Source organism: Rhinolophus hipposideros (assembly GCF_964194185.1).
Source record: "Rhinolophus hipposideros genome assembly, chromosome: 4".
In the NCBI taxonomy this organism is placed as follows: Eukaryota; Metazoa; Chordata; class Mammalia; order Chiroptera; family Rhinolophidae; genus Rhinolophus; species Rhinolophus hipposideros.
This window is the reverse complement of record NC_138050.1, coordinates 2,759,171-2,785,621: the sequence shown is the minus strand read 5'-3', so window position 1 is coordinate 2,785,621 and position 26,451 is coordinate 2,759,171. Positions and strand designations below refer to the sequence as shown.

Below are 26,451 nucleotides of genomic sequence, written 5' to 3'. Positions count from 1 at the left end.
AGACTTATTTGTATTCTGTCCTTTTAACCTTGCAGTAAATGGCACTTCCTAAATATGACAGTGCTGTCTGTGCTTTCGCGGGGGTTATTGAGATCAGCTATGAAGGAGGGGGGCCTCGTGTGGAATGCAGGCCACACTAGCTGTGGGGGCACAGAAAGTGCATACCTGTGAGCTGTAGCTAGGACAGGGTAATCTGACAGAACTGGTATCTGTGAATCTAGAGAAACAGGTAAAGACAATGTTTTAAATGTTTCAGAATACATGGCAGAGTGGATAGTCTGGGTGGCCTTTTTACTTCAAAGCAACAAGATCCTGGGTACCAGGTAAATCTTGCTTTCTGGTGCATTGCTGAGCTTGCAGGAAATCGAGACAATTTCTAGGCCCCATAGATAAGGCATGGAGGGAGTGGGTTGCCCCAAGGCCCGATGCCAAGTAGCAGCACTGCCCTTCAATGATAAACAGAGGCAGTCAGTTTGCACCCTCGGGTTTCCCTGCGTGAAATCTGAAACTGGCCTGTATCCAGAGGGCAGGGAGTGAAGAAAGAGGCAGCCTGTCTGGATTGGTAGGTGGAAGGTATGATAAGCAGAGGACTTACAGAACGAGGCTGGTCTCAGGTGGCAGCGAGACAAGTCGCTCTCCACACCCGCCCACCAAATCTTAAGTTTCTGTAGAAGCCTTTACTGGGTTCAGTTACGTATTCAGTCCAGATGGTCTCAACACCTCTCAGGGCTCCGTTCTTGAGGTGGCTCCCTGTGGAAATGGTGGGCAATACTCCAGGAAAGGGGAGCCCCGAGGAGCCTGCGTCCGGCTTCCTGGTCAACCAGGAGTCAAGTCCTCACGAGGGCCTCCAGCGTCCCACCCCTTGTGACCAGCTCTCACCCTCTCACATGCCCCCCCTCTTCTGCGGTGTGCCCTGGGTGGTTAGCAGGGGATCTTACTAGCACGGAAGTGGCTCATTTGGCAGCTGTTGGACCACATTGGAGGCAGACAAGCGCCAGAGAAAACACAGGTCAAGATAATGATTCCCAAAATAAGGAATACTTTTTTCCACTAAGAGCGCCAAGATCCGAGCCACTGATTTATTAAGTCAACTAGGCTGGGGGTCAGACTCCTCGGGACGTTCGCTTGTGTCCTCGTGAATGAATGAAGATGATACATTACAGACTCATCAGGGGTGAGCACATTGTTTGGGTGCACAGGTGCCCCCTTGGGAGGTAGTAATAATGCCAAGGCCAGTGTGTTCTGGAGGACAGCTTTGTCGTTGGGGACATTTCAGAGTTCAGGAGAGATGCTTTGTTGGCCCTCCTGTAGCCTTGCTGGGTGACTAGTACGGGCGTCTCGTGCTATAACAGCCTCCAGGCCAGTAGAGGAACAAGGAAGGCAGTCACATGACGGGCCAGTGGGAAACAGCGTGCCTGCCTGGCCTTGTGCGGGTTGGCCGCTTGAGGACCTGAGGGGGTTGTCCGCACCAGCCCTGCTGGCCAGGGGAGACGGACCGGGCGGCTGCCAGCCCAGAGCCCCCATCCCTCTCTTCCCTCAGGGCTGCGTGCCCTGTTCCAGGTGTGTCCGCAGGTGTGGCTTGTAGCAGGACAGTGGAGTCCCAGTGAAGACAGTCTAGTTCCCCTCACTTAGGGCTCCAAGTGACACCATGCCATCGGGACGTCCCACTGCAAATTCCAGTAGATGGCGCCTCTCCCAGGTGTGACGGGGCTCGGGTGTCCCCAGCAACGCAGAACGTTGTGCACAGTGAGTCGGGGCAGTGGATGTCCCCAAGACTTCCATACCTTTATGGCAGTAAGTGCCTCGGCAGGTGACCCCAGTGTGGCATATGGGGCGGCAGGATCTACTAGTCAGCAATCAAACGTACCAAAGCCTGGAGCAGTACTTGAGGCCACCTGGCCCAGCTGGTTTACCTGTTAGTCATTTCAGCTGCTGCCTAAGGTTGCCTCCTTCCTTCCTACAACTGTGCTGCTGCGGGTTACGGGGCGATGGACCTCCACTCTCACGTTCCTGTGCCGTCTAGCACGTCGTGGCCTCTGCAATGGGACTCCCAGTCACTGTCTAGTCAAGGACAGTGTCTGTAGATGGTCCATGCCTTCTCCAATCCTCTAATGGTGGCAGCCTGGTTGGCATGGAGACAACTGGAGAAGCTTGGGTCGGCCAGATGTGGCGCCACACAAACCAAGGCACATTTAGTGTCACTCCGAGGGGGTGGGCCGACAGAACGAATTTGCCAGTCCGCCGCTGGTTGGGCACTCCGGCACATGGCCCCAGAGTCCTTTGGCAGTTGTCTTGGGCTTTGTTTAGAACACACAGGACATGCTGTCACTGCATTAACAAGTCACTGTTTCAGGGCAACATGCCAGGCAGTGCGGCGGCTGCTTTTCCTTTCTCCCGAGCTGCTGTGTGCGCTGAAGGGTCCGCGGCCAGGGCTCGTGCCCGGCTAGGGCGTCACCTCCGAGGTCACTGGCGGGTGTCAGTGCCTCATGAGCTGGGACGTGGCTCCTAAGGGTGAACCCAAATGTCCTTCCACATGGTCACCCACCCTCAGCTTCCCTGTGTAGGCCGTCAGTCCCTTCAGAAGAGCCCAGCTGTCGGGGCTCCTGAGTGACCAGCACCCACAGCCTGAGTCCAGCCCACCAGCTGCCCTAGGCCCTTCCCACTTTCCATTCAGACGGTGCCGGTGCTGGACTGAATGATGGCTGGGGTCCATGTGGAAGGAAGGTGGCCCTGACGAGACCAGCCGTACTGGCCGGTGTCAGCCGAAGCTTCCCCCGTTTCCACCCCCCAGGAGACTAGGACCTGTCGGCACCGGGAGGCCCAGGCTTTTCAGCAGAGACCTCAGCATCAGACCCTTCAGGCCTGAAAACCGGATGGATAGGTGACGAGGGGCAGGTCCATGTAGGGTGAGCTCTGCTGCATTTGGAGCTCTGGGTTCTGTTACTCCAGAGAGCCCTGGGAAGACACTACTGTCTTGATTTATGTGACCTGTCATCTGTCCTTCCCACTGCTTCCTGTGGGCTCAGCTATGACTCACTGAGAGTGCCCTTGGCTCTCCTCAGCTGTGACGTGTTTCCCCCACAGGTCACTCTGGACTACCTGCATTAATTCACGTAAATTGAACACTTCTTACTGAGTGCTAGCTGCTTTTACTGTTATTACTACTGTCACTCGGGAGGTACAGCAAGCTTCTGTGACTGATCAAGCGCACAGCGAACGTGGGGCTGGGACCAGACGCACGTGTGTCAGTCTGGGGCCGCAAGGGGCAGTGCTGGTTCCAGTTGAGAGCTTGGGGGACAGTGCGTTTGTTTGCATGTCTTTTACAGTCTCTATGGCAAGGTTAACTGCCTAACATCTGTGTGGTTTGAGCAGTCGGTTTTCGGTGAAAATCCTTTAACTCTTACCAGCAAATATTTGTGCTGTTCAGTCTTTTGAATTACCCCACGTGAGTTAGGCCCCAGCCGCACTGCACTGGCGATAGGGGATGAGCATGTCTGTCCTAGGGCTGATCAGCCCGTGGGTCAGACGTGAGGGAGGAGACCAGCACTTGCTTTATGGTGTAAAGGGGGCTCAACAGGGAGGGCTTCCAAGAGGAGGAGCGTGAGCCGACTCTGGAAGGAGCAATGGACAAGTACTTTTATGTAAGCACAGGTCTGGTTTACACATTTCGAATGATCTTACCTGCTTAAATGATTGAAAGCAGTGTATGTCCAGGAAGCATGGCCAAGAAAGAAATGTTAGTGATGCCTCTTACTGACTCCTCTCTTCCTTTGAGACACTTAATCATGTACCTAAAATTCATATTTCATTATTTTATAGTTAATATGTTAGCGGTTTATCTTCATGTCTTTGAAGTACTGTGACTTCTAAATATGGATAGTTCATGTTACTTCCTAAAAAAAATAGAAATTTCATTAAAGACAATGTAGTTTTGGTTAAGACACCACAGATTGAATAAATTTGTATTTTATTTTTGTATAGCCCAGAAAAATGTATCTTATGGCTCTTCTGTGTTCCAGACGGCAGACAGCAGATTCTGAGTTTGGGCATGGACCTGCAGCTGGAATGGATGAAATTAGAAGATTTTCAGAAGCATCTTACTGGGAAAGATGAGAATTTTACTACAGCAGATGCCATCCCAAGTCGTGAGTAGTTTGGGAACTATGGGGGTCCTTTTCATGAATCTAGATACAGAAAACCTAAGTTATCTTTTCTTTCATTTTAGATTTATTGAGAGATGCTGTGAAAAATGGGGATTATATTACCGTGAAGGTTGCACTTAGTTCAAATGAAGAATATAACCTGGACCAAGAGGTAGTAAATATATCTGTAAAATCTCATGAAAGGAAGATGGAAAGTAGCTCTTTTAAAATAATTCAGTTTTACTTTTCATTTTTCAGCTGTAAAAGTAATGCATGTTCACTTTATAAAATTCAAACGTTGTAGGAATGTAGAAATTATAGTCCCTGTTATTTCCAACCCCTTGGTTCAGCTGTGGTCATCTGGTTTAACCTCTGCCGCTTTGAGGGGTGAGTGTGGGAACCGGCTCCTGGTTCTCAGGTCACTGTTTCCTTGAGAGTGGTCTGTTTACAGCAACTGCCCGACTGTACTGTTGCTGCAGGTTTTTATACTGATTTATAAGGATTTTTTATATGAAAGCATATTAACCCTCTTGTTCTTGTTTTTAGGGTTTTTTTTTTTTTTTCCAGTCTTACGTTGCTTAGAGGGTTTTTATTTTTAGGTGGTCACATGTATTGATCTTATTCCCTTGTGGCTTTTGGTTTCTTGTCTTGCTTAGAAAAGATTTTTATATTTTCTTCTTTAGTTTTCTTGGTGCAGACTTTTTTAGGTTTAATACTTTGGCATTACAGTTCAAAAAATTATAGGGATTTTGATTAAAATTGCATGAAATATATAATTTGACTGACAATTTACATTTTTACATTTTGAATTTTCCATCTAAGAACATAACTTTACATTCAGCTCTTCATTTATTCCCAAAGTTTGGATTTTTCCTTCATCTAGTTGTTGCACAATTTAGATTTATTCCTAAATGTTTTATAATTTACTAATTATCTTACTATGATCATTAGGATATCCTACACACACACACACGTTTTTTCTAACTGGTTATTACATGTGTATGGTAAAGCTATGGGGGGGGGCGGTGGTGTCTCCAGTCACTTTATAAAATTCTCGTACTCTGATAATTTTAAGTTACTTGCCTTGGATTTTCTAGGTAGAGATTTGATCATCTGCCAAAATAACTTTTGTTTTCCTTTTTTCCAACAATATTCTTTCTCGGTTTTGTGAAACCAGTGCCATTGAGTAATGGTGATGCCATTGAGTAATGGTGATGAGGGCAGAGGTCTGCCTGTCCTTGACCTGAGGGTTTTCCCCTGGGTCTAGGTGTCAGCTGTCTTGCCTGTCCTGTGTGGCAGCCTTCACCTCCCTACACTTCCGCTCTTTTTAATTGGTTTTTATCAGGGATGGATGTTGGATTTTATCAAATGCTTTTTTCCCCACGTTAATCCTCACGTAGCTTAGTCTTTATTAAAAGCATAGTAAAGGCAGGGAATTTTCTAAAGTTAGGAAGATTTTTACAAATGAGAGGAAGTGGTTCCAGTGTCTCATTTCAGTTTTAGTGGAACTTCTTGAGTCTGTCTAACATGCTACTGCTAGAAATAATTTTTCTTACACTTGTGTTCCCTCAGATTACTCATACCGGCAAATTTTGCTATACTATCAGATTATAATAACCAAATGAACTCAAAACTATTGGAATTTGGTTTTATCAAATGGTATTTAATTGGTTTGGTTTCCTCATATGGTTTGTTTCAACTAGTGATTGGAAATATTTTAGCTAATAGTTACCTTTTTAGTTTTCATCAACTTCATGTAATTTCACATCTGTTTTAAGCAGTTCTTTAACGACTTAGTTTTATCATATCAGCGTCCTATTTCTGCATTTTCTTCTTTATCCTTAGAGCAACATAACTCACTTTCCCACTGTTAGATTTACAGGGGCTAACATTTGTCTAATCCAGATAGCACTTATTTTAGCTTGTCGTCATACAGTGGGCTCATGTGACTTCTTGAGGTTATTTGTAGCCTTCCATCTTTGGGCCACTAAATGAATCTAATGAATGTATGAGTTTTACCTAGAGCACAGTAGAACTTTGGACCTGAAAATTTTTGTTGTTGTTAAGACTTTTTTATTATTGGGGAAGGGGAACAGGACTTTATTGGGGAACAGTGTGCACTTCCAGGACTTTCCTCCAAGTCAAGCTGCTGTCCCCTCAATCTCAGCTGTGGAGGGCACGTTCAGCTTCAAGTTGTCCTTTCAGTCTTAGTTGTGGAGGGAACAGCTCAGCTCCAGGTTCAGTTGCTATTGCTAGTTGCAGGGGGCGGTGCCCACCATCCCTTGCGGGAGTCTAACCGGCAACCTTGTGATTGAGAGGACACACTCCAACCGAGCCATCTGGGAGCTCAGCGGCAGCTCAGCTCAAGGTGCCGTGTTCAATCCCAGTTGCAGGGGGCGCTGCCCACCATCCCTTGCGGGACTTGAGGAATTGAACTGGCAACCTTGTCGTTGAGAGCCCACTGGCCCATGTGGGAATCGAACCGGCAGCCTTCAGAGTCAGGAGCATGGAGCTCCAACCGCGTGAGCCACCGGGCTGGCCCAGAAATTTTTTTTTTAAAGATTTTACTGGGGAAGCAGAACAGTACTTTATTGGGGAACAGTAGTGTTTTTCCCAGGACTCATCAGCTCCATCCAAGTCAAGTTGTCCTTTCAGTCTTAGTTGTGGAGGGCGCAGCTCAGCTCCAGGTCCAGTCACTGTTGTCAGCCCACCATCCCTTGCGGGAGTCGAACCGGCAACCTTGTGGTTGAGAGCCTACGCTCCAACCAACTGAGCCATCCGGGAGCTCAGCTCCAATTCAGCCCCAGGTACCGAGTTCAATCTTTAGTTGCAGGGGGTGCAGCCCACTATCCCTTGCGGGAGTCTAATTGGCAACCTTGGCACACCCCAACCGAGCCATCTGGCCACCCAGGAGCTCAGTGGCAGCTCATTGACTTCATTCTAGTTGCAGAGGACGCAGCTTGCTGGCCCATGTGGGAATCAAACCGGCAGCCTCATTGTACAGAGCTCAAGCTCTAAACAACTGAGCCACTCGTCCGCCCTGGACCTGAAATTTGAGATAAACAAGTACCTTTTACTGTTCATTTCACATCATGCAAAGTATTGATGTGCCTTTAGAACTTAATGCATGGAGGTGGTAAAACTTTACAGTAACATTCATTATAAAAAATTCTAAAGCTTGTTAGTTTTTGATTGTTTATTAGGATATTTTAGTAAAAAAGCTAAGTAAAGCTAGGTAGATACTTAAATCAATGTATTTCATTGATTTCACACTGAAACAATCTAGATGAAAAAACTTAGTTCTAAAATTTTTGATTAAACATTGATATTTTTTCTTAAACAAAACCTTTAATAAAGGATTCAAGTGGGATGACACTGGTGATGTTGGCCGCGGCAGGAGGGCAGGACGACCTGCTGAGGCTCCTCATCAGAAAAGGTGCCAAAGTGAATGGCAGACAGAAAAACGGGACCACCGCCCTCATTCACGCAGCCGAGAAGGTTGGTCATCACAGGCAGCCCTTTTGTGGGCTCACGGGAATTCCTGCTCGTGGGACAACACAGAATCTGCCTCTGTAGTGAACTGTAATGGTCATACAGTCAAGTAACTTTAAAGTTGCATATTCCAGCGCATCTCTAATATGTCATGAATGGGTGTTTTCTAATCAACAGTGGTATTTGCCATTGAATGTTCATAATGTGATTAGCTAGTTGGAAGTGTTATATTTAAAAAGGACCTCTAATTAAGGTACTAATACCAATTTCAATCTTATATTATCTTTCTAAAGGATTGCTATGCAGGGGCTTTTATGTTGAAACCGGTGGTTAAACTTCAGATTGAAGTTGTTGGCAAAACTGAGTGAAGCTGTGCTTGGTGCTGGGGCGGGGGGGATCCCCCCACATCTCCACCCACTCTCAGGGGACCCTGCACAGTGTGGAGCCAGGAAGCTGCTCACCTACCTGCTTGGGGTGACCCAGTATCTTTCCTAATGGCTAAGTTTCAAAACATCTGAATATATCTATCTTCCAAAGAATTTTGCGAGTTAAATTTGCTTTTCTTCTTCCTTAATAGAACTTTTTAACGACAGTGGCTATTCTTTTGGAAGCAGGAGCTTTCGTAAATGTCCAGCAAAGCAATGGTGAGACGGCTCTCATGAAGGTAATCGTGCCTCCGCTCCTCAGGTGTGCGTTGGGGCGTCCGGCCGCCAGGCCCTGCTGGGGACGTGGCCTGGGAACAGCACTGTGTGGAGTGGGAGTAGTACCGCCTGGGGTGATGAGAGATGTGATGGGGGAGCACAGAAGCCTCAGATGGATGACAGGTGGCCAAGCTGTTTGAAAACAGGACCTGGAATAGGATACGTGCAGCGCTGGGGGTGGGGAAGCACAGGCTGTCCTCCCATTGCCATTTTATGGTGGTGAATCCATCTTCTCAGCCTCGGGTTCCTTCCTGTGTTTGGGATTGTGGTTTGCAGCTACTTTTGAGCTGAAAGCTGTTAAAGGCTCCCCAGGCACCCTTTTTATTACCCGCCCCCGCAGTTAGCAGTTTTGATTTGGGTCCCCGGGGGCAAAATAAGCATGTCCTGGCCTGTTGCTGTGGCTAAGATGCTGTCAGGACACAACACTGAGTGTGTTAGCTCCCTGCGTGGGGCTGGCTGTCCTGCCACCGCCTCCCAAACGCCTGTGTGTGGTGCTGCCCGGTCAGGGAGGGAGCCCAGGCCTCCCACACCTGGGCTTTAAACCTGGCTCACTGCTGGCTCGTGGAACCGCTTTTGTTCAGGAGACCTGCTTTTGAATTTTGACTTTCTACTATTGCCATATGCTTAGAACTGAAAGCAGGAGTTTAAAACTATGTTACTGAAAAATCACCAGGTGCGTTCTAGACAGATACTTCAGAAATGGTCTTTAAACTGTCACAGCTCAATCTTAGATTTATTCAATTCAAATTAGTGTCTATGCTTATTTATTAATCTCCTTTTGGGCAGCCTGTAGGAAAATTTTTTTGAAATTATTTTGTGATGCTAAGTAGTGCTGACCACTCTAGGGCGGGGCCACCAGGCGTCTGTGCGGAAACAGGTGAAACGAGGAACACAGCAGACCTTAGAAAGGCTGGTGTTTGTCTTGAGACAGAAGTATCTTTCAAAGTTACCCATTTCCCAAGGAATCAAGTCAGGTTAGGAATTAACTGAATGCAGCACAGATTTCTGTCTGGTTTGCTCTTCCATTTATGTAACAGTTTCTGACACTTGGTGGAGACCTGACTCCAGGCTTTCTCCCCAATCCAACCTTCTTTTCCCTCTTCACAAAGAACTCCCAGGCTCGTGTGTGGAGAAAGGGACAGTGATTGGTAGTTACCTCATTTTGCACTTAAGTAATTATTACTGTTTTTTGTTTCCCCTTTGGACGTAGGCCTGTAAAAGAGGAAATTCGGACATTGTCCGACTGGTAATTGAATGTGGAGCCGACTGCAATATTTTGTCAAAGCACCAAAATAACGCGATGTATTTTGCAAAGCAGTCTAACAACGGGTTGGTGTATGACTTGCTGAAGAATCACTTAGACACGTAAGTTTGATGTGAATGTGCTATGGTTACCACACATCAAAACTGGAATGGTCTGCATGTAAGTGCTCAGAGAAAGATTGGCAATAGAGGTCCTGAGAGGATTCTCTTCTCAAAAAATCATGAATTTAATGGCATGTGAATTGTTTTCTGCATGTTACTGAGGTCTTAGAAACTTCCAAACTTAACACTGTGTTGTCTAGGAGTATCCTTAAAATATTATGTTCTTAACTGGCTCACATTTTAAAACCATTTAAATTTTAGTCTATTTTTTTTTTAACTTTTATTTTAAGTGTGTTTTTCCAGGACCCATCAGCTCCAGGCCAAGTAGTTGTTTCAGTCTAGTTGTGGAGGGTGCAGCTCACACTGGCCCATTGGGGATTGACTCGGCAGCCCTGGTGTTACGAGCATCACGCTCTAACCAACTGAGCTAACCAGCCGCCCCTCTATTGTTTTTTAATAGACACTTTTTGAGAATTTTTAGGTTCACAGTGACAGGGTAGACAGTAGAGATTTTCTGTATGCCCTTGCCTCCCCACTATCACCATCCTACCAGAATAGTGCAATTAACAAACCCATGTGGACAGTTATCCAAAATTCATAGTTTTGTTAGGATTCACCTTGCTGTTGTGCCTTCTTTGGGTTTGAACAAATGTATAATGACATGCACTCACCTTCACAGCGTCACACATAACTGCCCTGACAGTCCCGTGCTCTGCCTATCCATCCCGCCCCCCTAAACCCTGGCAACCCCTGATCATTTTACTGTCTCCATAGTCTCACCTTTTCCAGGATGTCATAGAGTTGCAACACACTATGTAGCCTTTTCAGATTTGCTTCTTTTACTTACAGATACTGCATTTAAGGGTCCTCCATGTCTTTTCATGGCTGATAGTGCATTTCCTTTTAGTGCCAAATAATTAATCACCCCGCTGTCTGGATGCATCAGTTTATCCATTCAAGTTCCTTCTTTTTCAAATGAGTTCTAAACCATTTTATTTTATTGAAGTTCATACAAGTAGATTATTGTTACAATAGCAGGCAGCCTTGGGCAGGAATGGCCACTGTCCCCTCCCTCCTCTTGCACACTTAAGAGTATGACTTGGTCTTCATACCTGTAAGACCAGGTGTAGGATCTATGTTCTAAGCACAAAGAAAAGTAAATTTCAGACGAGACAAAGAAGGCCAAGGCCAAAGCGAGGGCACATGCCCCATGACCGCCTCCTCCTCCAGCCCATCATTTCTGCGTGGACCGGTGGCCGGCGGCACCTGACTGCCAGGCCTCCCAGGAAGCCAGCTCGTCTGTCTGCCCTGATGGTAATAGTTAGTCTGCAGGTAGAGCCGCCAGCCTTCCTGGTTTGCATGAGACAGAGGGGTTCCTGGGCTGCTAGACTAAAGCTGACTAAAGGGTTTTCTGGGACTTTGGACTTAACCTCCTAAAGCTAGAATATCCCGTATCCTGGGCAAACCAGATGAGATAGTTTAAAAATATTTTTTGAATTAATACTAATCATTTTACTTGCTTCCTAAACTAAGCACTGTAACAAAACGGGTGCGCGTGTGTGTGTGTGTGTGTGTGTGTGTGTCGCAATTTGGCAATCCTTGAATTTTTGGATAGATTTCTCATCGCTGGTCCTCCAAATTGGTCATTATTAGACAGGTTATGCATTGAGCACTGTCTGTGTGCCAGACAGTGTTCAGAGAGCTGGGCACTGAGACAGCATTAGGGGAGACTGGCCTCTGGACCCTGCATTCCTGGGAGAGGACATGGACAAATAGATAGCACATCAGAAGCCGAGAGCGGGGAGCAGGATGTGATCTGGGAAGGCCTCACTGGTACTCAATAGTTTAATCATTGTATGGCTCATGATTCTTTTCTACGTTAATATTATCAACTTTTACTACATACTTCTGAGCAGACTCTCTAGAGTAGCGGAAGAAACCATAAAGGATTACTTTGAAGCACGTCTTGCTCTCCTAGAGCCAGTTTTCCCGATAGCATGTCACCGTCTCTGTGAGGGGCCAGATTTTTCAATGGATTTCAATTACAAACCTCTACAGAACATACCAGAAGGTAAGCCTGTGTTTTGTTTTAGAAATGTGACACTATAACTGATTATTTTAGAATTCTTTCTTTGAACAAACCTTAAGAAAATTCTGTTATGTATAATTAGGTAAAATAATAGCAGAGCTACTCTGGCAGAAAAAAAGACACCCCCCCCCCCCACTGATACCCACCATCCCAGGTGACTTTGAGGGGTCCACAGAGCATGGTGTTAGCACTTTTTAAATAACTATGGAAGCTGAGCCTTAGTTAATTATACCAGTTTTTCTTTAAACTGAATTTTATGAAAATTTACCTTTAACATTCTAAGCCCAGAATCAGTATTTTTTCCTCAATTTTATTATTGCTAATAGTCTTGCCCCTTAATAAAGTTTAGTAGCAAGAGATGGAAATGTCAGTTCTGTTTCCTGGCTTCTGCTTAACAAAAGCAGGACTGTGGCGATGCCATGCCTTCTGTAGGACACGCATGTTCCACATGGGAAGTGGAGGTAAGCTGGGCTCTGGCTTTAAAAAAAAACACAAAACAAAACCCACCACCCTTTAAAACAACAAGTATATTCAAGAACATATATAGCCCTACCAATTAAAGACAGCCATTCATAACACCTTAGTGCTTGGTGAACTTGGCATTGAAGAGTTGCATTTTGTAGTTTTGACTATTCAGGTGGACAGTTTACATTGTAATGCTGGAGAGCAAAATCACTGGGTCAGGCCTTAAATAGCTCAACGGGACAGGTACGAGAAGCCAAGGGCCCTGGGTTCCCCGTTTCCCTGGGCCCAAAACAAACAAAGCAAATGGTTCTTTGGGGTCTTTTATAAAGTCTCTTCTTGTTTATAACTGGTCTGGATCAGTATTTTATCATGTTAAAAATAGTTTACCATAAAAGTCATAGAGATCATATTAAAACTACAACTTTTTCTTCAAACGAAAAATAAAGGAATGTTGCAAATATTTGGATATTCAGAGAACTTCAAATCTCATGCTTTTTTTAAAAAAATCAGATTTCTGGCTGTTAAGCAGAAAATTTGGAAAAGACAAAACAGGATGTGGAAGTGGAAAATCACTCAAACCTAATTAGACACAACCACCATAGAAATGTCTAGCGGTTTGCTTCCATGGACATTTTTATACATTCAGCAGCAGCTTTTAAATATGACTTTTTAAGAAAACTAAAATAACTTTAATGTAGAAAAGCATATTTTTAAGTCTGTTCCATGAGCTATCAGTAGGGACTACTTGGACAAAAAAAAAAAAAGTTGTGATTTGAAAAATACTCAGTAAGAGCCCCAAGTTTGGGCATCGGAGGGCTCCTTCTTGTCGGATGTGTGAGTTGCCCTGGAGAGGCTGTGTGGCCGCTCCTCCCACGGGGGCATGGCCAGAAGGGTGTTAACACCTGTGTTTACATCTCCCCTATTCAGGCTCTGGCATCCTGTTGTTTATTTTCCACGCAAACTTTCTGGGTAAAGACGTTATTGCCCGACTCTGTGGACCGTGTAGTGTACAAGCTGTAGTTTTAAACGATAAATTTCAACTTCCTATTTTTCTGGTAAGACTTTCTGTAGTTCATTAATGAAAAGTAGATTTTTCTAATCAAATGTACAGGTGACTTCTAAATTGCTGTTTTAATAAAATATGTTAATTATAATTCTGTAAACCGTTTGTTGGAAATGAGTCAATAACCGGTAAAATAAAGTATCCTAAATTTTGTCAAAAACGTTTCTAAATGTTTGCTATTTCAGCCTTACATTATGTTTATATACCATGTCTCAGAAATTGTACAAGAAACATAAGGAAATTGTAAAAGGAAGAAAAGTATACCTGTTTATATCTGTTCATGCTTCAAATAGTCTCTGTATAACATTGGTTGTATTCATACTTCATTTTAATGCTTAACTTATACTTAGTTTTAATGCTTAATTTTAGATGATCATTATGCTCTAACTTTGATTTTATAAACATTTAAAAATATATAATTAGTGCCTGTGTAAATTCATTTTTAATATAAAACATGCTCTTGAAGGATCTTATTGCATGATTCTTTTGCCACATTTAGACTTCTTAGGCTGAATTAAGCAATTGAGTAGTTATGAAGATTTATGAAGATTTTTAATACTCATGCTATATATGGCCGGATACATTCTAATCCAAGAGATTTATGTGGATATTGTTTATTTGTATCTTTTTAATAAATCAAGGGAAGAGTAAAGAAATCAGGTTATTTCCTTGTGTGAGTTCACGTACAAAACTTGTATTTGTTATCGCTGGAACCTTAAAGGTTTCTGAGCTCTTAAGATGAGGTTATACGGTTAGATATGGTCTAGTTCTTTCTAGATGTAGAAGATGGAAGACATACTGACAGTTTTTGGTCTCTCTCCCTAGGATAGTCATTTTGTTTACTCATTCAGCCCTCTTGCAGGCCTCAACAAACTCTTCATAAGGTTGACGGAAGCACCCGCTGCCAAGGTGAACACCCTCTCCTCATATTCAGTGTTCCTACTCAGATTATCACTCTAAATGATTATCATTTAGACAACGTTCTCAAGAACGTTGTATTCCTGGTCCTGTCATAGAGACATGTGCTCCCCAGGGTGGAATGCTAGGTGCACCTGCCTCAACGTCAGATGTGTCTGACATAATACCTCCATACCTAGCATGCTGGGTGTGTTCCAGGCTTTGCTATTGGATTGCCATCTGTGTGTCTCTGGGTGGGTCACTAACCTCTCCTTGTAAAATGAAGGTGGACTAGACAGAACATTTAATAACTAAAAATGAAATTATAAGCACTTGGATTTTTTATTAAAACTGCTACTTAAATTAATAACCAATCTGACAACATTGCAAACCAGTCTTGGGCATGTGTGTTCTCCCCGCTAAGAAAGGGGAGCCACCTCTGTGCTGATCCATGTGCGTTTTCTCCCCCTATAGGTGAAGTTGCTGATAGGCGCGTACAGAGTCCAGCTGCAGTGACAAAGACGTTGGGGTGGACATGGACTTCCTGTTGGACCTTCCTAACTCCTCTGTTCTAAGCAGCTGGGAATGGTGGCACAGCCAACCCTTCCACATGTAAAAAAGTCTTGTCTGTAACCTCATGCAGTTTAAGGCCTGTCTGTTCTGGTCTCAGACGTGGGCCACGGCGTTCCGGTATATTATGGAGAGAGTGCTCACACTGGGGTTGTGTCCAGCTTTTCCACAATGTGGAATGAGAAAAGGGAAGTCATTTTTCTTTTTAATTTTCTACTACCCTGGGTGAATTTGTTACCTAAGCACTAAGTAAAGCCTGAATTTACCTCCCTTGAAGTGTAAAGGGGAGATCAGATCTATTTCTGATATGCAGTTGGAGGTGACAACTTTATAGATTTCCAATTATCCTTTATTTGAAAAGATAATCAATCAGAGTCTGACATACAGCAAAAAATGTAAACCAGGACATTATGAGGCCGAAAAGGCTATTACCTGCAGACTTCTCTCCTTACTCAAAGCCAGGCCCTGTGCCCTTATTTTGAACACGGGAAAGGGTAGGGAGCTTTGCCCCGCCAGGCCTCATGTGAGGAGCCAGAGTTCCTGTAGATTTTCCACAGGTCTAACTCTTACATTCTTTTAAGAAATATTTGGGAAACTAATAAATCAAGCTTAGTCTAGATTATGGAAATGTATAAAATAATTTAGTTCTTAATCAGGTTTATAATTGTCTGAGTTACAATTTTAATGAAAAATTTTCAGAATGTCACATATTACACCCCAGACATTGTGATGACATTTAAGAGCAATTTTTACTTCACATTCTAAAACTGCCTTTTCCTAGTTTTCTCAATAAAACAACACAATATTGGTGTATTTTCTTTTAGTTTTTTAGAAGAGTGATGGCTGGCGTTGAACTTTTCTAACTACCCTGAACTGTATTCTAGTACTGTATCTGATTTCATAGCTTTCTGAAAAAAGGTGAGATTTGAGTTTGCAACAATACATAGAACATGAAGGAACATTAGCACCTTAGTTTACTACATGAAAGAAAATTTATCTCAGAATCTTGCCTAATAACTTATAAGAACACACTAAACAAGGATATGGTATTTATCAAGAAGGCGTGATGCTCTAGGGCAGAAAGTCGGAACGTGAAAGTGTGAGGTAGCTTAGTACACTGCCCTGTCTGTGTGCCACATATGCTGGGACATTCTGAGCAGTGTGTCAACTAGGAAGAGAACGAGAGCCACACAACTCCATACAGCTGTTCTGCTCTAAATTGTACCTTCTCCATAGCAGGTGAGACGCGCACTTGTCCTTGAGTTCTGGAGAATATGGGAAGTTCTGGTTTCTTACATGTACAAAGTGTGGGCAGTGATTTCTCTGGAAAACAAAGCAATTGTACGCAGACCTTACCACAAGGTGTACACATATGCTCCGGACTACAGAAGAAAACAGCAACCTCCTCATGTGGTCAAAATGTGTGTGAGACACACAACACATACCTGAGCTGTTCATCTCAGCCCTGGCAACCTCAGGACTCAGCAAGTTATCACAAACGGGATGCAGATTCCCTGAAAAGCAGTTAATACACAGCTTTTTACTTCAATTTTATCTTAGAGAAGGAAAAAAAATAAACACTCCTCAGCAATTACTCCTGTCTAGTGTAGACTGATGTAAGGACGAGTAATTGGGGTATTCAATTAATTTACTGACTACACCATTCAGATCTGGTCTACTCTGATGAGTCTGGCTACAGAAGGCACACTGCACATTCTTTTATCTGCAACACCTAGTACAAAGAGAAGTACCTAATAGCACTCCTTAAATGTTGAGCTACTACAATTACCGTGTTTCCCTGAAAATAAGCCCTGCTTCAAAAATAAGCTCATTAAGATCGTCAGCCATACAGACGCATTTAGTGCGTTATGATGATGTTCCAGAAGATGACATGACTTTGAATAAATGCAGATTGTTGTACATGAGAAAATAAGACATCCCCTGAAAATAAGCCCTAATGGAGCAAAAATTAATATAAGACCCGGTCTTATTTTCAGGGAAATATGGTAGATGGCGAGTTTGACTTTGGTACAGGAATATGAAATTACTCAATTTCAGACACCGTCTTCTCAAGTCATTGCCATCTGAATTCTTAAGTTCATAGTATTTATTCAGTGGAATGCCAGGAGGTCGCAGTCTGAAACTCAGGTGCTGCTTTTATAACTCTACTCAGCTTTCAGTTACCTGAGCATAAAACGGAGAAAGGACAAGTGCACGGAGGCTGGTAAGCGAAGAGCGCTTACTGATGAAACGCGAACCAACGTTTTGTAGCGTAATACTATATAAACCCCTAAAATTAACGTTTTAAAAGTTTAAACTCTTTGCTCAGTTCTGAGGATGGCTGATGGAAGGAATCCACAGTGCTGCTTCCTATCCTGTGCTGACTCGCAGATAATGCTCCTTTCACACCAAATCTGGTATCTAAGCCTGACTTGTCCCTCTGGGTACCCAGAACCTTACTGGGAAGCTGGAAATTATAATGACAATGAGGGTTCACAATTCAATTGGGACCAAATCAACAAAATCAGAAAATAGTCATCTGTCACCTTGAGCTCCCAGTTGGAATCTAAACGTAGTAATTTCCATCATTCCACGACATAATCCCTGTCTCATTTATACTGCCCATTATTTACTTGGGCCAAGTTACATGCTTTAGTGAAAATATGATTTTCTCAGAAAAATGCCACATTTCCTGAGTAGTTCCTTATCTTGGGGACTGACCCAAAATCACAGGATCTAGTGGTTCCTGTTTGTAGGGGTTAAAAGGGGGGTCATTCTGTGTTTCTGGGCTGCTACCATAAAACTTTCCAACGTTAACCAGCCAGACTACACCAAGGAGTAGGTCAACACCTCTAAAACGAAACCTGAATGAAAATGTACAGTTTGCACGATTCCAAGTATCATTTTAACCATAGAAACTGTGTCCATCTAATTTTTTAGATGTCAAATGTTATTGCTCATACATCCATACACTGTTTATATGGTGTAATAAACTCACAAATGAAACAATTTTTCTGGCTTGTTTCTCCCATGTCATTACAAGCATTCCGTTATACAGAAAATAAACTGGACTATAGTAAAAAAATATTCAAGAACTGAATTACTACATTTGCCCTATAAAATGTTCTTCAGTAATCCATCACTTCTATAATGTATTTTGTTGTGCGCTTGCTCATATAGAGATCAACTCTCTGCAGAGGTTAATTACATGAATGCCAAAAAACTGGTTCCCAGACCAGAGCTGCAGCACCTCACTACACATGAGAATTTGGGCCTGCTGGGAGCTCCTGAGCCGGCCAAGGGCTTCTGCACCTCCAGGCGTGAGAACCGCAGCCTGGGGTCATCTGAAGACAGTCCATGTCTTTAACGAGATTTCTGAAGGAGGAAAATGCCATGTCCCTTCCACTAGCATTAAATGTATATTTGCTATTTTACTAATTTCACCTTCAGAAAAATCAATAAACTAGAGTATCTTCTGGAATGGACCACTTTTCACTGACTAGACAATACAAATCTAACAAAAAGCAGTTACTGTAAATGAACATTATTCAATCCTTTATTACCAACATGAACCAAAATCCTGAAATTGCGGTGGCAGCCCCTTGACGAGCGCCCTCTCTCTGAGGCCACCTAAGGCCACAGCTTTGGTCCAGCGATTAGCTGATGGACATTAGAGTCCTTTTCATAACCCATGTCAGTGGCTCTCTAGTATAAACCAGAATTTCCTGGCGGGCTTTTAAAAACACGGGTAGGTCCCGCCCCATTTACCAGGACAAGCATAGACCTGAGAATGTGCATTCTTAAGTTCCAGGTGATGACCAGGAACCAGCTGAGTCACTGCCCAGCGTGCATTTTCTAGAGCTGGATAAGAACACAGAACAGCTTGCCCCACTTTTGGGTGGCATAAGGGATCAGATCATTCTCAAAGTTGTTTCTCAAAGGTCAGGATGCGTGCATCGTGCCCCACAGTGCGCGGGGCAGCCTGGCTAGGTGGCCCGTGTCCTGAGGTTCCGCACGTCCAAGGAGCTGAGACACTGACGCTGCTGGTCCCCAGACCACTCTCAGTAGCGATAAAAATGGAGTGTCTGTCGTCACCAGGAAAGGACAAAGGTGACACTGGACCTATCAGGATGACAGTACACCACTACTGGAATTCTGTCATCAAGATCACAGAATGTAAATGTTCCCATACAATTTTTTTTCTGACTTAAAGCAATAATAAAGAGGGAGGAAAGCAGCAAGGGAGAAATGGAGCTACTATCCCTAGCATGGGTCGGGTTTTATTTTCAACCATTTTTAAGACTACAGAGTTACCAAAGGAACCTAAGACTAACATTTTAAGCTTCGGATCATGAAACACAAAAAGGTAATATTTTCTCCTTCAGTAAATAAGACGTTTAATGTCATTTCTATACTCAGTCCCTTTTCACCTACAAACATATTGATAGACACATTACCACCAGTGAGGAAAGATAAGGGCAAGTTGGAGCTAAAACAACGCCCAGCCTTGCTCAGAGAGAAGGGCAGTGACCTGGGGACCGGTAGACAACATGCAGACAAGGTGAGGTTCCACTTCGCACCATAAACTATTTACTCACGCTCCGTAACTGAACACAGGTACCATTACAAATGGCCACCGAGTCAACAGGCAGCATCAGGAAGAATGACTAAAACTATGAAGGACCTACCTGAAAGGAAACATGGCTCCAGCCCTTCTCGTCCCTAACTTCCGATTCGTGCTGGAAGTCAAATTTCAGGTAGCTTCACCCATGTGTTCTTTTATCCTAGGATACAAAATCAGATTTAGCCTTTTATAACCCAGTTTAAATAATTTTTCTAAAAGCGCTAACTCATTTCTTAAAGTTCTTAACAGTAATCAGTTTCCATTAAGATGCTTTTTATTTTTAGTCTTTACCTCATTTATTTCCATTCAGTAAGACTTTCCTTTAATTCATTTCCTCAAAGAACTCATTTAAAATTCAGCTCAATTTTATGTTTTGGCATTAAACACTATTAAATCCTGAAATAAATCTTCAATCATTTAAAAATATTGAGTCTATTTTGCTAAATCCCTTTTTTTTATGTCCACTGGTAGGTCCTCCTGAAACCTTGGAACCTTATAATCATTCCTACGGTATCAACAAAATTTTATTCTACTTGATCCAAGGCACGGCACACAGTCTGCTGTGGTCCATCAGAAATTCTCTTACCTACCCTAACACCTTGCGCCAATGTTCTCCAGAGAGCACGTGCCCCAGATGTTTCACTGAAGAATAGGTTTATGGTATCTCATCCTTATCAAATGTGTTTTATAAAGTACCTGAAATATTAGTACAGTAGAACACCACCTCAACAGATTTGTGCTCAATTTTTTTAAATTCTTAGGGATACATGACCCCAAAATGCTGTAATTAATTACCCCGGATCAGTATTATTTTCAAAACCCATTTGAGTCTCAAATTGACCTGAGAATTGGATAAAGTATGAATGTAAAAAATGAATCCAAAAGTAGAGTATGTAAAGTATGTAAAATATGAATTCAAAAAATATGAAAGTAAAAAATGTGTATATAAAATTATGCATGTAATTTAAGGGAAGTACATAGATTACCCTAACACACACCTCAATAATCCAACAGGATCCATGGCCCCAGTTATAAAACCACCAGTATTTTTTTCAAAAAAGGCATTGTCATACAAAAGCTTACCTTTTACAACTAGCAGCTAGCATTTCACTGCATATGATACTTGTTAGGTGTCTACTCCTCGAGTCATTAGCATTCTTAGGTTGGTTTTATAAAATTCTGACTTCTGTATATATTGCCTTTGGTCAAGTTAAGATTGACAAGAATAAATGGAGCCATAAACCAAGATGAAGTGGATTACTTAATTCTTAATGATACAATGATACCAGGACTAAAAATTTTGAATAAATCTTAACTTTTCAAGAAAGTGAATGTGCAATTTGCAAAGCATTAAATATAACGAATCCTAAAAAGGTAATCTCTAGAATTGAGCCAAATTCTAGCGTGTTTTAGTATTTAAAAGGGTGGATCATCTTAATACTTGCATTCAATACTCAGAGACCAGGTATACTGTATATTGGAGCACCGACAACACTGCTAAAACAATTACGGGGAAAGGCACGCTGACATCCACTCAATGACACTCAGAATTTGGATTTTAAAATCTGAACGCCCATAAGGTTCATACACAAAGATAGAAGGACTTTAATATTTCTGATCCTGAAAAATAGCTCTTTCCATTGGTGACACTGGCCAAAAAAACAAAAAAACAAAACAAACAAAAAAAAACCCAACCAATTATTGCATTAAAGGGTCTCTCTTAACTGAAATCTTAAAGCGTAACTGTAACATCACATTGGACGAAAGTGTTTTTAATTAATTTTAGGATATAACTTGGTCAATAAGAACCACAAGCTGCAGCTGTTATGGAAGGCAGTGTGGAGGTTTCTCAAGAAATTACGAATAGAATTACCATATGACCTAGCAATCGCTCTCCTGGGTATCTACCCAAAAAATCTGAAAGCATTTCTCTATAGAGACACGTGTACTCCAATGTTCATTGCAGCTTTGTTTACAGTGGCCAAGACATGGAAACCACCAAAATGTCCTTCAATAGATGAATGGACAAAGAAGTTTGGTATATATACACAATGGAATACTATTCCGCGTTAAGGAAAGATGATATAGGAGCATTTGTGACAACATGGATGGATCTTGAGAGTATAATGCTAAGTGAAATAAGTCAAACAGACAAAGCAGAGAACCCTATGATTTCACTGATAGGTGGTATATAAACCAAAAACAAGACAAACAAATGAGAAAGAAAAACTCATAGACACAGACAATAATTTAGTGGTTACCAGAGGGTAAGGGGGTGGGGGGTGGGTGATGAGGGTAAGGGGGATCAAATATATGGTGATGGAAGAACTGACTCTGGGTGGTGAACACACAATGGGATTTATAGACGATGTAATACAGAATTGTACACCTGAAATCTATGTAAATTTACTAACAATTGTCACCCCAATAAATTTAATTAAAAAAAAAAAGAACCACAAGCAAGTTTGTGTTGGATATAACCCTCCTATGCCAAAACATTTGAATTGTTAAGAGTGAAAAGGGCTTCTGTAACCATATCCTAAGATTTTCCATAGTCAGAAATGTTAACAGCCAACATCATATACTTTTCTTAAGAAATAAAACATCGAAGATACAAAGGCCCATTCTTAATATTCAACTATGTAACAATGCACCTAACACTGTCCCCTTCCACCTGAGTTAAAGAAGGTATCCTTTTCCACTGAGTATAGGAGTCTACTATCCTTCATATTACATATAGTTTATATTATGTAATACATAAACTATATTAATAGGGATACATTCTAAAATAGGAATGTTGAAAATATAGATAACATATAATTCAACAGAGGATGAGCAGTGCTCTACAAAGCTGTTCAAATTATAACACATGAATGGCAAAAACCAAGGAAATAGGATTTTAAGAATGGCCCATGTTGGGATGGCCCGGTGGCTCAGGGCATTAGAGCTCCATGCTAACTCCAAAGGCTGCCGGTTCGATTCCCACATGGGCCAGTGGACTATCAACCACAAGGTTGCCAGTTCAACTCCTCGAGTCCCGCAAGGGATGATGGGCTCTGCCCCTTGCAACTAAGATTGAACACGGCACCTTGAGCTGAGCTGCCTCCCAGATGGCTCAGTTGGTTGGAGCACGGGCTCTCAACCACAAGGTTGCCGGTTCAACTCCTCGAGTCCCGCAAGGGATGGTGGGCAGTGCCCCCTGTAGCAACGGCAACTGGACCTGGAGCTGAACTGCACCCTCCAATACTACAACACCCTCCAAGTTGTTGAAAGGACAACAACTTGACTTGGAAAAAAGGCCTGGAAGTACACGCTGTTCCCCAATAAAGTCCTGTTCCCCTTCCCCAATAAAAATCTTAAAAAAAAAAATAAAATAAAAAGAATGGCTCATGTTGAAAAACATCTTGCCAGAAGTCACGTAAAAAGTGGATTTTCTTTATAAAAAGGAATCTCATTTTTCATCAGTATGCTCAAGACCAGGGCTTCCCTTCTGACAAACGAGTTCTGAAGTTGATCGGGAAGGGGTTCTGCGTTACCAAACCTGACCATCAGAACTACAGAGCAGTGTTCACAACTGAATTTGTTCCTTTGCCATGACAGGCACAGAACAAATAAGCCAAATGCTATTATTATGCGCAAGTCACAACAGGCAAAATATGGAGTATACTCTGGACTGAAATAATCTTTAAGCAGCAAATAATTTATCTTCAAAGGGCATAAGGAAATACTTTGTGATTAAGAGAAGAACTTCAAAATGATAAAAGGCCACAGAAAAAGCAGAGAACCATATGATTTCACTGATATGTGGTATAAAAACCAAAAACAACAAAAGAACAAGACAAACAAATGAGAAACAAAAACTCATAGACACAGACAATAGTGGTTACCAGAGGGTAAGGGGGTGGGGCATGGGAGATGAGCTTAAGAGGGACCAAATATATGGTGATGGAAGGAGAACTGACGCTGGATGGTGAACACACAATGGGATTTATAGATGATGTAATACGGAATTGTACACCTGAAATCGATGTAATTTTACTAACAACTGGCACCCCAATAAATTTAAAGAAAAGAAAAAAAAAAGATAAAGGCCAAAAATTCAAAAGCCATCATTTCCCAAGGAAACTTGAGAAAATGCTCACGACAGTAGTAAATCTGTAAAACACTTGACACACCTATGAGTTCATTCTCCTTTTTGATGTAATATAATTTCAACTGGTGAATAAATGATAGACTACAGTTTCAATTAATAGTTAATTGGAAATTAAAAACACAAAAGTTTTCTCAACATGTTTAATTTTAACATGACTCTTTTGGATTGAAAATTTGCAATAAAACAAAGAAGCAGACTAAGATTTTGATTTTCTGTAAAATCTGTGGACCTTCCATCAAAGTTCACATGTCAGATATAATAATAAAAATTCAATTACATAACGAATAACTTCCATCTCTCAGGTGGTATTTTGCAAAAAGCAAAAATCCATAATAGGAACATTCAATTCTGGATTCTCAACATCATCTGGCTTTTCAGAACTCTATTAAAGCTGATTTTTCCCCCCACATCATTGGTTACACAGATTGATGTTTTACATCAAATAGCAATCAAACCACACAACCTAGTTATAAATAGCAATGAGGGTATTCATGGTGAATAGGGAAAAGTAAAAGTACTTACCAAGAAAAAGGTATCTGAATGGCCAAAAAGCATATGAAAATGTAGTCAAGACGAGAAGTTACTAGGAAACGTACACTACCGCCACAATGCCATCTACGCACGCACTCTAATGGCTAAAATGAATATGACCGACAGTGTTGACAAGGCAGAGCAACACTGCTCTGCTCAAGAGGAAGTAAAGTGGGAACAGACATGTTCTAAGAAATGTCATACCCCCTATACTCAGCAATTCCACTCCGAGATTTTTTCCGATGAAAAAGGAAATGTGTAAATAACGGGTACAAGAAAGTCCCTAACCCTCAGGATTGCATCTGTAGGAGACCCAACCAACAAAATGTGTCGTGTTCACGGACCGGTGTGTCCCACGCAGTGATCAGACACAACCACTGCTGTGTGCAACAACAGATGAGCCCCCGAAACACTGCGCTCCCTGAAAGGAACAAGAGGCAACAGTATGCCTTGTGACGTTGCATTTATATGACGATCAAACTCAGGCAAAACTGATCTATAGTGATCAAACCAGAAGAGCAGCTGCCGGTGATGTCGGACGACTGACTCAAAAGCTTGTAACATCTGAAATAGACGAAACCTGAGGCTGTCAAACAAAACTCACAAAGTTGGAGTGACAGGCTACTTCAAGTTTTTAAAAAGCAGAATTTTAAGATTTAATTTAATGAATCACAATAAAAATTATTTTAAAGTTCATGTAGCACCTCAAAACTAAGAAATTCCGTGTTTCCCCGAAAATAAGACCTAGCTGGACAACCAGCTCTAATGCGTCCTTTGGAGCAAAAACTTAATATAGTCCTGTCTTATATTAAGTTTTTGCTCCAAAGGATGCATTAGAGCTGACTGTCCAGCTAGGTCTTATTTTCTGGGAAACACGATAAGTACTTAAAGTCATGTTCAGGTAAATAAATAAGAATCATCATTTATAAATATTAACACTGAAATCAAAAATATTGGAGAAAAAATGAAATTTGCAACTTTTTTTAGACACACACAAGGAACGTTTTTTTCAGCTTTATTGAGGGCAACTAGCTTTTTCAATAAAATAATTTATTGATATATACTTCTATATATCTATATCTATAATCTATATATCTTTTTCTCCAAGTCTTGAGTAACATTTACGGTAGTTACAAAAGAAAGTAAAGTTCAGCAAAGATTCATATGAAATCTAATGAATTGATGATTTTATCAAACATAATTAATGACTTCTAAGAAAAGTTAGTATTAACTCAGTTTCAAGGGCCCAGACCTGTATGTATGTGCTATATTTGTAATGCAATTGTGATGAGGTAAGCAATGGCTTTGGAGTGAAAGACACCACTGAAAATTTTCACGCTTAATTTTGTTCTCAAATTCCTACAGTCATTTCAATTTTAAAAATAAAATAAAACAGCATTGTCCTCTTGTAAACACCTAAGACTTCCCAAGCATCTCCCCCTAAAAAGTCAAAGAAAACCTATCCTTGATCACTGCATAATCAGGGTTAAGTTTTTATAAAACAAGTTGGACCACAGGAACAATTTTAACTCGAGAGCAGATGGTTTTTATGAACTCACCTGTACAGCCTCCACTATTTTTATTTAAAGTTCAGTATCTCAAGGAAATTACTGCCATATCAAAGAAGCCCCATTAGTTATATATCAACTATGTTCATATATACTGAAAAGGCACTGGGAACAATTGTCAAACGATACTCAAGTTTATTTTTCAACATGTACTTAAAATCTCTTAAAAATGGTACCTACTATTACTTACTTTGAAGATACCATGGAACTCAAATTCCTAGGAAAATTATTTCTTGCAGAATCCATTAACTGGATTTATAAGCAGTGAGTATATCACAATGTTTTACCAGGGAGAAATTACTCAAACAATCAACAAGTATAATCGGCACTGTCTTCGATTGAAATCTATTTTAAAGTAGGGTGGAAAACAGGTGCTAAACTCAATCAGTGATGAGGCAAGATAACAAGGCCAGTCGGGGGACCCTCGTTTATTGCTGCTTTATGCAGCAAGTTCTCAGGGGACCGTACTTTTCATTAGAAGTGGATGCCCACACTGTACTTACATAAAACATCAACGTGGTTATGTGTTTTAATGCTTTGTCCTAAACACAAGATGCCAACATATTTTTTAAAAGATAAACAAAAGGGAGAGTTAAAAAGAAAACTTTTGTCACATTTTAAAAAGCACAAAATTTTCTTATTGATTACCACTGTGTTGAGAGAGACTTGGACTGTACAAATCAGATTAACAGAAAACAGAAAAAAAGGCATAAAATAACATAGAATAGCCATTTGTCTCACTTCTCAAACTTTCTGTGCCTCCACAGCACCTGTAAATGAACAAACCCCAT

At 41.8% G+C, this 26,451-nt stretch overlaps 2 protein-coding genes across 4 annotated transcripts in view; one reads left to right on the top strand and one right to left on the bottom strand.

Moving 5' to 3' along the window:
* Positions 1 to 15,606, top strand: part of MPHOSPH8 (M-phase phosphoprotein 8) — a 44,670-nt gene extending 29,064 nt beyond the window's left edge. The window contains exons 6-14 of one of the 3 annotated variants that reach the window (XM_081046746.1): positions 4,020 to 4,145; positions 4,226 to 4,314; positions 7,500 to 7,640; positions 8,212 to 8,298; positions 9,546 to 9,700; positions 11,617 to 11,771; positions 13,182 to 13,309; positions 14,143 to 14,226; positions 14,689 to 15,606. In XM_081046746.1, the coding sequence (XP_080902872.1) occupies positions 4,020 to 4,145; positions 4,226 to 4,314; positions 7,500 to 7,640; positions 8,212 to 8,298; positions 9,546 to 9,700; positions 11,617 to 11,771; positions 13,182 to 13,309; positions 14,143 to 14,226; positions 14,689 to 14,730 (1,007 nt within the window). In that variant the 3' untranslated portion in view covers positions 14,731 to 15,606. The remainder of the gene's footprint in view (positions 1 to 4,019; positions 4,146 to 4,225; positions 4,315 to 7,499; positions 7,641 to 8,211; positions 8,299 to 9,545; positions 9,701 to 11,616; positions 11,772 to 13,181; positions 13,310 to 14,142; positions 14,227 to 14,688) is intronic. The other 2 variants (XM_081046745.1, XM_081046747.1) reach the window with 2 other exon arrangements.
* Positions 14,998 to 26,451, bottom strand: part of PSPC1 (paraspeckle component 1) — an 89,904-nt gene continuing 78,450 nt past the window's right edge. Inside the window, exons 7-9 of the transcript XR_013993231.1 lie at positions 19,473 to 19,568; positions 16,230 to 16,298; positions 14,998 to 16,107 (exon numbers count right to left, since the gene is read on the bottom strand). The gene's annotated coding sequence lies outside the window, so the exon portion shown is untranslated. The remainder of the gene's footprint in view (positions 16,108 to 16,229; positions 16,299 to 19,472; positions 19,569 to 26,451) is intronic.